The following is a 12,919-nucleotide window of genomic DNA, read 5'->3' as shown; positions in this document are numbered from 1 at the left end:
TCTCTATTTAATCCATTTTGAATTCAGGCTGTAACACAACAACATGTGGAATAAGTCAAGGGGTATGAATACTTTCTGAAGGCACCGTAGTTACCGATGGGAACATTAAGCTAGCTAAGACCAGCAAACACAAATGGACTATACAGCTACAAATAGTACTCCTGGAGTTACAAATGGCCTATATTAAACAAGTTAAATGTCTTACCTGTGAAATATATGTTTTCCACACGTATAACTAAGTGTAGCCTACTTGGACACTTCCAACTCTCCCACGCCGAATAGCCTGAAGCCACAGGACTCTTCTCACAGGCTCTATTTCCCTGCGTGGGAGCATTGCAAACTGTAGGTTGGACAACACAGTAGCTTTCTGATATGTTTTGTTATTTCTTTATTACAAAAAATTGACAATGAAGTTGGGAAAGAATGGTTTTGTTTCCCCCAATTTGTTGGAATGGTCGAGGGGAACTCCTTCTTATGACGGAATATCAACTCCGAGTCAGCCTACACTTTACGTGCAGAACACTAAGTTTCTATTCAATTTACTGAAATGACTTCGCTAATGTTAACGGGGCATTTCAGTTTTTACACAATTTACTGAGATTAACTTCAATAATGTTAAAGGGGAATTTTACTTGATGAACATTAATTTCACTCGTTACATATTTTTTTTGTCAAATGTCCCTTTAATATCTAACTTTTCTGCTCATGGGGGTTCACTGTTCTGACGTTGACTACGGATATTAGTTATGATAGGTATGGTTTACTATGTCCATGTTATCCCTAGCTTGAATGGCGTCACCTAAAGAGTAATTCAACTTGTATACCTTCCTCTTTTGAACCTTATTAGTTACTTGTGTTGCTTTGTGAGGCCCTTCTTCGGAAAAGCAGTTTTTGCTTAATTAACCTGGTATTTACCGAATCGCTACTCTTCTCTCTCTCGTTCTCTCCCCCTTTTTCTCTCTGACGGTGTTGGCTGAATGAAGAGTTTGTCTACGCACAGCCTTTCTTTCCCGCTCCCTCTCCCTCCATCTGTCTCTCTGTCTGACTGACAGTGTTGGTTGAATAAATCATTGTTTAGCTATCTATACATATTTCTCTCTCTCAGGCTGAGCTGAATAGAACTTTGTGTGGTCACGTGACACCGGGGTGGTCAGGAGATGCTTCAGTGCTCTTTTTGCAGTGCCCCTTTCTGACACTCCTGTGTGGGATCACCCCTGTTCTCTTTCATCACTGGGTCTGGACACACACAAACACACCCACACACACACACACGTCAAACCCTGACGTCAAACCATGCATTTCTCTCCCGGTTATATGACAACTTAGTGCTCCTCATCAGCCTTTTATGAGTTTCCAACCTGAGCAGGCCTGAGATTGACCAGGTCTTACTCAGGTGAAGTGTCTCTTGCTCTCGGTTATGCAACACCATCTAACAATGTCCACCTCTGGGAATTGAACGTGCAACTTTCTTGCTCTGATCCTGAGGCGTTTCGTGTTGTACTGCAGCACTCACTTTTGTGCTGCCGAAGATGATAGGTGCACCTGTGTGTGTTGTGAGGTTTATTTTTAGCGTGCTGTTGCTGTCCCATGCTCGGGAAATGCTGGTACTCGCTATATATGGGTTGTTTACATTTTAGTGTCTTGATGTTGTCTCTGTTTTGTCTGTCACAGGCAGGCTTGTTTATATAAGCTGACCTTGACATACTGTCACATGATCATATTTCAATTAACTGGTGCTAGCTGTATTTTAATTGTTATGTTGTCCAAGATTCAAAATTCTGCAGGGGGGCAGGGCAAGGTGTTGCCCTCCTGACTGGTTGATCCTGGCTTCCAGCTCTTCTGGGCATTGGTGTGTGTTGCTTGGGAGGTTGGGTTTAAAAGCAACACACAAAAAAACTAAATTCTATGATCTGAAAATGTTAATGCACATTGAAGTACTCTTCGAAACATCTACTTGCCCGTTATTTTGCCTTTTAATGTTGGCTGTGACGGCACGTCCCATGCTTCTTTTTTTTTTTTTTTTTTTTTAGCTCATAGCGCTGCGTGTGGCGCATTTGAACCATGTTCTACCCCCTCACCCAGAGGCACTATAAGCCAATAGGAATGGGGCTCTTTAATGCATCTTTAAGCTTCTCCTCTGTGTCTTTCCCCCTTTGTTCACTGCATGAGTTGCTCGCTTCCCATTGGTACTCACTCACAAGTTGTTTCATGATAATGTTCCCTGCAATCAGCAACACAAAGACACAGTTAACCCCTTAGGGGGATTTGTCCTAGGCCACCCTCTACTGCTGTGTACCGTCTCAGTGGGCCAAAAGCTGGAAATACAGTGCAGAAAGTATTCCCCTTGACTTATTCCATATTTTGTTGTGTTACAGTGCAATTCAAAATGGATTAAATATATATTTTTTATAAATCTCACCCATTTACACACAATTCTTCATAATGGCAAAGTGAAAACATGTTTTTAGAATTTTTAGCTAATTTATTTACAATATTTGAACATTATTATTTTTTAAAGTTCTTCAGGCTCTGTCAAGTTGGTTGTTGATCATTGCTGGACAGACATTTTCAAGTCTTGCCATAGATTTTCAAGCTGATTTATGTCAAAACTGTAACTCAGCCATTCAGGAACATTCACTGTCTTCTTGGTAAGCAACTCCAGTGTATATTTCTCCTTGTGTTTTAGGTTATTGTCCTGTTGAAAGGTGAATTTGTTTCCCAGTGTCTGTTGGAAAGCAGACTGAACCAGGTTTCCTGCAGAATTTTTCCTGTGCCCATCTCTGTTTCGTTTCTTTTTATCCCCCCAAAAACTTGCTAGTCCTTGCCGATAACATGATGCAGCCACCACCATGTGTTACGGTTTTCTTCTATCTCCTCCTCTGACAAGGAGGTGTAGCAAGGATCGGACCAAAATGCAGCGTGGTTACTTAGATTCATGTTTAATGAAATAAGAACAGGAACAGTACAAAAACAATAAACGTAACACAAAAACCTAAACAGCCTAATCTGGTGCAAACTAACACAGAGACAGGAACTATCACCCACGAAACACTCAAAGAATATGGCTGCCTAAATATGGTTCCCATTCAGAGACAACTATAAACACCTGCCTCTGATTGAGAACCACTTCAGGCAACCATAGACTTTTCTAGAAAACCCCACTATACAACATTCCCAATACCTACAAAAAAAACAAGACTAAACACACCACATAATAAACCCATGTCACACCCTGGCCTGAACAAAATAATAAAGAAAACACAAAATACTAAGACCAGGGTGTGACACCATGCTTGAAAATACACTTGTCAAAAAAATAAAGGGAACACTTAAACAACACAATGTAACTCCAAGTCAATCACACTTCTGTGAAATCAAACTGTCCACTTAGGAAGCAACACTGATTGACAATAAATGTCACATGCTGTTGTGCAAATGGAATAGACAACAGGTGGAAATTATAAGCAATTAGCAAGGCACCCTCAATAAAGGAGTGGTTCGGCAGGTGGTGACCACAGACCACTTCTCAGTTCCTATGCTTCCTGGCTGATGTTTTGATCACTTTTGAATGCTGGCGGTGCTTTCACTCTAGTGGTAGCATGAGACGGAGTCTACAACCCACACAAGTGGCTCAGGTAGTGCAGCTCATCCAGGATGGCACATCAATGCGAGCTGTGGCAAGAAGGTTTGCTGTGTCTGTCAGCGTAGTGTCCAGAGCATGGAGGCGACAGGCCAGTACATCAGGAGACGTGGAGGAGGCCAACAACCCAGCAGCAGGACCGCTACCTCCGCCTTTGTGCAAGGAGGAGCAGGAGGAGCACTGCCAGAGCCCTGCAAAATGACCTCCAGCAGGCCACAAATGTGCATGTGTCTGCTCAAACGGTCAGAAACAGACTCCATGAGGGTGGTATGAGGGCCCGACGTCCACAGGTAGGGGTTGTGCTTACAGCCCAACACCGTGCAGGACATTTGGCATTTGCCAGAGAACACCAAGATTGGCAAATTTGCCACTGGCGCCCTGTGCTCTTCACAGATGAAAGCAGGTTCACACTGAGCACATGTGACAGACGTGACAGAGTCTGGAGACACCGTGGAGAACGTTCTGCTGCCTGCAACATCCTCCAGCATGATCGGTTTGGCGGTGGGTCAGTCATGGTGTGGGGTGGCATTTCTTTGGGGGGCCGCACAGCCCTCCATGTGCTCGCCAGAGGTAGCCTGACTGCCATTAGGTACCGAGATGAGATCCTCAGACCCCTTGTGAGACCATATGCTGGTGCGGTTGGCCCTGGGTTCCTCCTAATGCAAGACAATGCTAGACCTCATGTGGCTGGAGTGTGTCAGCAGTTCCTGCAAGAGGAAGGCATTGATGCTATGGACTAGCCCGCCCGTTCCCCAGACCTGAATCCAATTGAGCACATCTGGGACATCATGTCTCGCTCCATCCACCAATGCCACATTGCACCACAGACTGTCCAGGAGTTGGCGGATGCTTTAGTCCAGGTCTGGGAGGAGATCCCTCAGGAGACCATCCGCCACCTCATCAGGAGCATGCCCAGGCGTTGTAGGGAGGTCATACAGGCACGTGGAGGCCACACACACTACTGAGCCTCATTCTGACTTGTTTTAAGGACATTACATCAAAGTTGGATCAGCCTGTAGTGTGGTTTTCCACTTTAATTTTGATTGTGACTCCAAATCCAGACCTCCATGGGTTGATCAATTTGATTTCCATTGATAATTTTTGTGTGATTTTGTTGTCAGCACATTCAACTATGTAAAGAAAAAATTATTTAATAAGAATATTTCATTAATTCAGATCTACGATGTGTTATTTTAGTGTTCCCTTTATTTTTTTGAGCAGTGTATGAAGAGTGGTACTCCGTGATGTGATGGATTTGTCCAGATAATAATGCTTTGTATTCAGGACAGAAAGTTAATTTCTTTGCTACATTTTTTGCAGTTTTACTTTAGTGCCTTATATACAAACTGGGTGCATGTTTTGGAGTAAAAAAATTAATTATATACCGGCATCCTTTTTTAAACTGTCATTTAGGTTAGTATTGTGGAGTAACTGCAATATTCTTGATCTATCCTCAGTTTTCTCTTATCACAGTAGTTTTTCCAACAATTGTTTACAGACAGATAATTTCACTTATAATTCACTGTATCACAATTCCAGTGGGTCAGAAGTTTACATACACTAAGTTGACTGTGCTGTTAAACAGCTTGGAAAATGCCAGAAAATGATGTCATGGCTTTAGAAGCTTCTGATAGGCTAATTGACATAATTTGAGCCAATTGTAGGTGTACCTGTGGATGTATTTCAAGGCCTACCTTCAAACTCCTGGCCTACCTTCAAAGAAATTAGCCAAGACCTCAGAAAGAAATTGTAGACCTCCACAAGTCTGGTTCATCCTGGGGAGCAATTTCCAAATGCCTGACGGTACCACGTTCATCTGTACAAACAATAGTACGCAAGTATAAATACAATGGGACCATGCAGCCATCATACCACTCAGGAAGGAGACGCGTTCTGTCTCCTAGAGATGAATGTACTTTGGTGCGAAAAGTGCCAATCACTCCCAGAACAACAGCAAAAGACCTTGTGAAGATGCTGGAGAAAACAGGTACGAAAGTATATATATCCACAGTAAAACTAGTCCTATATCAACATAACCTGAAAGGCCACTGCTCCAAAACCGCCATAAAAAAGCCAGACAGGTTTGCAACTGCACATGGGGACAAAGATCGTACTTTTTGGAGAAATGTCCTCTGGTCTGATGAAACAAAAATAGAACTGTTTGGCCATAATGACCATTTATGTTTGGAGGAAAAAGGGGGAGGCTTGCAAGCCAAGGAACATCATCCCAACTGTGAAGCACAGGGGTGGCAGCATCATGTTGTGGGGGTGCTTTGCTGCAGGAGGGACTGGTTCACTTCACAAAATAGATGGCCTCATGAGGTAGGAAAATTATGTGGATATATTGAAGCAACATCTCAAGACTTCAGTCAGGAAGTTAAAGCTTGGTCGTAAATGGGTCTTCCAAATGGACTATGACCCTAAGCATACTTCCAAGGTTGTGGCAAAATGGCTTAAGTACAACAAAGTCAAGGTATTGGAGTGGCCATCACAAAGCCCTGACCTCAATCCTATAGAAAATTTGTGGGCAGAACTGAAAAAGTGTGTGTGAGCAAGGAGGCGTACAAACCTGACTCAGTTACACCAGCTCTGTCAGGAGGAATGGGCCACAATTCACCCAACTTATCGTGGAAGCTTGTGGAAGGCTACCCAAAACATTTGACCCAAGTTAAACAATTTAAAAGTAATGCTACCAAATACCAATTGAGTGTATGTAAACTTCTGACCCACTGGGAATGTGATGAAATAAATAAAAGCTGAAATAAATCATTCTCTCTACTATTATTCTGACATTTCACATTCTTAAAATCAAGTGGTGATCCTAACTCACCGAAGACAGGGAATTTTTACTAATATTAAATGTCAGGAATTGTGAAAAACTGAGTTAAAATGTATTTGGCCACGGTGTATGTAAACTTCCAACTTTAACTGTGTTATATATATATATATATATATATATATATATATGAACCTTTAACTAGGCAAGTCAGTTAAGATCAAATTCTTATTTTCCAATGACTTCGTACCCCGGCCAAACCCTCCCTTAACCCGGACGACGCTGGGCCAATTGGCAGTCCCATAGGGCAGCGCACAATCACGGCCGGTTGTGATACAGCCGGGGATCGAACCGGGGTACTAGTTATTTGGAATTGATTTAAGACCGTTGTACCAAGGATCATTTTGCTATTTGATTTAGAATTTTAAGACCCCTTGAAGTACTGTGTGTGTGTGTGTGTGTGTGTGTGTGTGTGTGTGTGTGTGTGTGTGTGTGTGTGTGTGTGTGTGTGTGTGTGTGTGTGTGTGTGTGTGTGTGTGTGTGTGTGTGAGAGAAAAGAAGGGGCCTTACTGCTATATACAATGCAATGCAGATCGTGTCTCACAAAATGTTTTAAAGTAAGTTTGTTCTGAATTTTTGTATTTAACACCTTATTTTTGGCACCAAACAGTCTCCATATATACTGTACTTCCATTCATTTGTCTCATGGTCTGACAAACACCGCTCTAGCTCTGTCACCTTTGTTTACGTAGGCGGATGCGATGGATTGAGATGTATCCAATGCAAAAAAAACAGATACAGTATCTCTAGCTTAAATGGACAGATTTTGATAGGGATTTTTTTATTATGCTAATTTGATTTCCGCTAGGGTGCGGACATCGACCTTAGGTGGGTTTAAAGTCACCATTGGCCTCATGGTGAAATCCCTGAGCGGTTTCCTTCCTGTCCGGCAACTGAGTTAGGAAGGACGCCTGTATCTTTGTAGTGACTGGGTGTATTGATACATCATCCAAAGTGTAATTAATAACTTCACCATGCTCAAAGGGATATTCAGTGTCTGCTTTTTTATTTTTTACACATCTACAAATAGGTTCCCTTCTTTGCGAGACATAGGAAAACCTCCCTGGTCTTTGGTTGAATCTGTGTTTGAAATTCACTGCTTGGCTGAGGGACCTTTACAGATAATTGTATTTGTGGGGTACAGAGATGAGGTAGTCATTTAAAAAATCACGATTAACACTATTATTGCACACAGAATGAGTCCTAGCAACTTATGTGACTTGTTAAGCAAAGTTTAACTCCTGAACTTATTTAGGCTTGCCTTAACAAAGGGGTCAAAAACTTACTGAGCTTTTCATTTTTTATTAATTTGTAAAAATTTCCACTTTGACATTATGGGGTATTGTGTGTAGGCCAGTGACACAAAATCTCTAAATTTGATCAAATTTCAATTCCAGCTGTAACAAAACAGAATGTGGAGAAAGTAGAGGGGTTTGAATACTTTCTGAAGGCACCCATACAATATATGCCTACCACTACCATCGTACCACAAGGGTCGTAATCTGTCTTTTGATAACCAGGACTGTTTTTGAACTCTAATATGGCTGGTTGAATGAGACCCAATCTAGGCAGCTTTGTTCCAAAAACTGCATATTTATGACCTGGAGGTTGTAGGTTCAATACCATGTTCTTCTTTTGAACATAAACATCAGGATTTTTTTTTAAAGTTTTTCTTTCGTAGTTGGGTGGATGGTAGGCTATCTGACCTAGGTCCTAGACATGTGTGTAGTCACTCATTGATATAGGCTAGTCACCCAGAGGAGGCTGCATGAATGGAAACCGACTGCAAACAGATCAAATCAAATCAAATCAAATTTTTATTTGTCACATACACATGGTTAGCAGATGTTGATGCGAGTGTAGCGAAATGCTTGTGCTTCTAGTTCCGACAATGCAGTAATAACGAACAAGTAATCTAACTAACAATTCCAAAAAACTACTGTCTTATACACAGTGTAAGGGGATAAAGAATATGTACATAAGGATATATGAATGAGTGATGGTACAGAGCAGCATAGGCAAGATACAGTAGATGATATCGAGTACAGTATATACATATGAGATGAGTATGTAAACCAAGTGGCATAGTTAAAGTGGCTAGTGATACATGTATTACATAAGGATGCAGTCGATGATATAGAGTACAGTATCTACGTATGCATATGAGATGAATAATGTAGGGTAAGTAACATTATATAAGGTAGCATTGTTTAAAGTGGCTAGTGATATATTTACATCATTTCCCATCAATTCCCATTATTAAAGTGGCTGGAGTAGAGTCAGTGTCATTGACAGTGTGTTGGCAGTAGCCACTCAATGTTAGTGGTGGCTGTTTAACAGTCCGATGGCCTTGAGATAGAAGCTGTTTTTCAGTCTCTCGGTCCCAGCTTTGATGCACCTGTACTGACCTCGCCTTCTGGATGACAGCGGGGTGAACAGGCAGTGGCTCGGGTGGTTGATGTCCTTGATGATCTTTATGGCCTTCCTGTAGCATCGGGTGGTGTAGGTGTCCTGGAGGGCAGGTAGTTTGCCCCCGGTGATGCGTTGTGCAGACCTCACTACCCTCTGGAGAGCCTTACGGTTGAGGGCGGTGCAGTTGCCATACCAGGCGGTGATACAGCCCGCCAGGATGCTCTCGATTGTGCATCTGTAGAAGTTTGTGAGTGCTTTTGGTGACAAGCCGAATTTCTTCAGCCTCCTGAGGTTGAAGAGGCGCTGCTGCGCCTTCCTCACGATGCTGTCTGTGTGAGTGGACCAATTCAGTTTGTCTGTGATGTGTATGCCGAGGAACTTAAAACTTGCTACCCTCTCCACTACTGTTCCATCGATGTGGATGGGGGTGTTCCCTCTGCTGTTTCCTAAAGTCCACAATCATCTCCTTAGTTTTGTTGACGTTGAGTGTGAGGTTATTTTCCTGACACCACACTCCGAGGGCCCTCACCTCCTCCCTGTAGGCCGTCTCGTCGTTGTTGGTAATCAAGCCTACCACTGTTGTGTCGTCCGCAAACTTGATGATTGAGTTGGAGGCGTGCGTGGCCACGCAGTCGTGGGTGAACAGGGAGTACAGGAGAGGGCTCAGAACGCACCCTTGTGGGGCCCCAGTGTTGAGGATCAGCGGGGAGGAGATGTTGTTGCCTACCCTCACCACCTGGGGGCGGCCCGTCAGGAAGTCCAGTACCCAGTTGCACAGGGCGGGGTCGAGACCCAGGGTCTCGAGCTTGATGACGAGCTTGGAGGGTACTATGGTGTTGAATGCCGAGCTGTAGTCGATGAACAGCATTCTCACATAGGTATTCCTCTTGTCCAGATGGGTTAGGGCAGTGTGCAGTGTGGTTGAGATTGCATCGTCTGTGGACCTATTTGGGCGGTAAGCAAATTGGAGTGGGTCTAGGGTGTCAGGTAGGGTGGAGGTGATATGGTCCTTGACTAGTCTCTCAAAGCACTTCATGATGACGGATGTGAGTGCTACGGGGCGGTAGTCGTTTAGCTCAGTTACCTTAGCTTTCTTGGGAACAGGAACAATGGTGGCCCTCTTGAAGCATGTGGGAACAGCAGACTGGTATAGGGATTGATTGAATATGTCCGTAAACACACCGGCCAGCTGGTCTGAGCATTAACATCAGCAATTGTCACACTGGTATCTCTGATATATCACTATATTACTCTGTAATTACTGCTCTATCAAAAGTCAACATTTAAAAATAAAACAAATACAATTTATGAGGGTCTTTCATTGGCAGAGGTCTGTAAGAGAGACAAGATGGCTGCTCTTTAGAACCTTACCTTTCGGTGACAGTTAGCCAAAATCTCTCTTGTGTCATTTGCAATGACATCTTTTAAATGTTTTGGGTTGATCAGCTAACAGAAATAGGTATTTTGACATTTCTCTAGAGGGTTTCTTATTTTTAATTTTTTTGCCATGTCTCCGCCCTATCCTTGCTTTACAGACCGGAAACCTAGTGACACACACACTGACACAATAATTGTGTGTCTGTGTAACACAGAGCTAGAACCTGAGGTTATTGTGTCTGCATGTATACCTCTGTCACATGGGCTTCTGTTTTTAGATGAAAACGTATTTTGTGAGTCACAGAGATGATGCTGATGTACTGGCAGTGCTGCTCATGCTTCTCTCAGCCTCGTGAGGAATGATATCTTCATGTCCCTTTTCTGCCCTCTCACAGCTTCCTGGAGGAAGTGACATTGACGGCAGGTGCGGGCCAGGCCGAGAGGGTGCAGAGGGCGGGTGGTCATCCCAACAGACGCTGAATGTTTGTTGACACGCTCCCACTCTCACTATATATTGTGTCTGTTCCTTATTGTTGTTACTAGCCCATGCTTTAATTAATGGATATGTCCCACTAAAAACATTCCAGTGCTCTCAGCTTTCATCACCACACAGCTGGACTCTTTATCGACCCCTTAAAAACTTGTTGTAACTAGGCCAATTAACTCCAACCAAATGAACATGTGACCCAATTAGGAAGCCAGGTTACCTTACCCTGGGTACCAAAGCAAACTGACTTGTGACTGAACAGAACACAACACTCTCAATGTTAGTGTCCAACATTTGAACATATTGCAGTGTAACATTTCCCCTTAAATTGGAATTAAGTGGAAAACTCCAGTCTGCTCTTATATTAGACCTTTATTTAATTTCTGGAAACAGAAGTGACACATACTTTTGAGTCTTGTTTATCTTAAAAGTTCCTATTTGGGCCCAGAATATTAAGAAAAATATATATCTCTAAGATAACATGATGTACAGTGTATGTTTTCCTTCCTTGCCTATGTACATTTCCCCATGCTATGAATATTTTGTGGAAAATACCAATAAATGTAAAGAGTGATGTGTTGTGTTTCTCGTTTATCTTGTACACATTTCCTGTTATGTTGTAATTATTTCCTTATAACCCATTTCTTGTTGCAGTTGATGGAAATAGCCCTCACTGTTTTGATTTCATTCATGTGTATTGTTATTGTGCACAAATGTCCCTCTTAGATCAATAATGATAACATCATCTTCCTCCGTCCAAGTCCATTATGCCAAGCCACACTCTCTCTGAATATCTTCGAGAAGTTACCCTCTGTTGTACTTTCATTTGAACAGTATTTCTGTTCTGTTTCTGCTTTGACTTGAAAGTACAGTTTGTTTGGTCTTTTTTTGTGGGCTAGTGTGACTGCTCTGGTTCCACTCAGAGATGTCATGTTTGGGTAAAAAATTGAATGCACAGTATCTAAACCCAAGGTGGAGTCTTTGGGTTTTCCCCCCCACACGGCAAACAACCAAAATGTTTGGCAGCCCATGTTTGGCAGTTGAATGATTCTTTGCCAACTGCCTACCCCCACTACCAGCCACATGGGCCACAGATATTCAGCCTGCCTCTCTATAAAACCTCTCCAAACCCCCCACCTCCCCCAAATCAGATCCTCTAATCCTCCGCAACAACAACAACATTGCCTGGGTTATGTTCATAAGGAATACAACCGAAAGTGTTTTCAATACGAAATGGAAATGAGCGTTTCTTATTGCAGTCTCGCTCCGTTTTAAGTAATTGTTTTTCCGTTTGCTGCCTAAGGAACAAGACGCTGTTCACCATAACACAGCAGCAACTCCACAGTCAGAGTGCATTCCCTGGAGATTGTGGGTGTGTGTTCTGAAAGATCTGGGGGTCAGGAAAAGGCTCAGAGTTTGTGCTCTGAGCAGCTTAATGCCGATTACTTACACAACACTGCTTTTTCTTATCGGAGGTCCAAAAATGCGGTGTTCAGTTGTTTCGGTTTATTTAGAGGATAAGTAGATGGGAATATGACTACTAGGAAAGTTGCCCCAGGATGTCTCTAATTTGCCAACAACCTCCATCTGAACCCAAGAGACATGAGTCTTAGGACAGGAGAATTTGCCCAATTTGTGTTTGTTTTCGAATGACCAAGGTAATTCTGTGCAGTCATATGTACAGCATTTGTCTCTTCTTCATTGTGGATCCTGTATATTGAGGAGAGGGAATCGGCACAGCTGAAAATAGAGTTAAACCAATAGATGACAGAAAACCACAAACCTAATGTCTAGGGTGCATGCAACAGTCATTTAAAGGTCTCCATCACGAGACAAAATGTTGTGGTCTCCTAGAAATATAACGGAAAGAATAGATTATATTTCTATGGGGGTCTCCAAATACTCACTTCCCCCCCTGTAATATGATTTAAATTGAAATGTTGTATGGATAAGTCTAGTTGGCCAATGCAAGAATGTATACAGGTTCTATTGAAAAGTCAGTGGTCATTATCATAATGATATCAATTGTGGATTTTAGTTTATTGTTCCCATATGGGCAGGTTATGGATTTGGGTTTGATTTACTCTCAACTGACCCTTGCTCTTCTATTTCCCAAACGTACTGTAAGAGCGCTTTAGCTTCCTCGGTCTTGGTGACATCACGCCGA

The 12,919-nt window shown here is 42.6% G+C and overlaps 1 protein-coding gene across 1 annotated transcript in view; it reads left to right on the top strand.

Annotated features, from left to right (window-relative positions):
- The window catches only part of LOC112264736 (vacuolar protein sorting-associated protein 45), a 28,716-nt gene extending 17,390 nt beyond the window's left edge, over positions 1–11,326 (top strand). Inside the window, exon 15 of the mRNA XM_024441518.2 lies at positions 10,661–11,326. Within this exon, the coding sequence (XP_024297286.1) occupies positions 10,661–10,745 (85 nt within the window). The 3' untranslated portion in view covers positions 10,746–11,326. The remainder of the gene's footprint in view (positions 1–10,660) is intronic.
- Positions 11,327–12,919: the final 1,593 nt, after the last annotated feature.

The sequence above is a fragment of the Oncorhynchus tshawytscha genome, linkage group LG13 (assembly GCF_018296145.1).
Source record: "Oncorhynchus tshawytscha isolate Ot180627B linkage group LG13, Otsh_v2.0, whole genome shotgun sequence".
NCBI lineage: Eukaryota > Metazoa > Chordata > Actinopteri > Salmoniformes > Salmonidae > Oncorhynchus > Oncorhynchus tshawytscha.
This window is presented reverse-complemented; position numbering and strand designations above follow the sequence as displayed.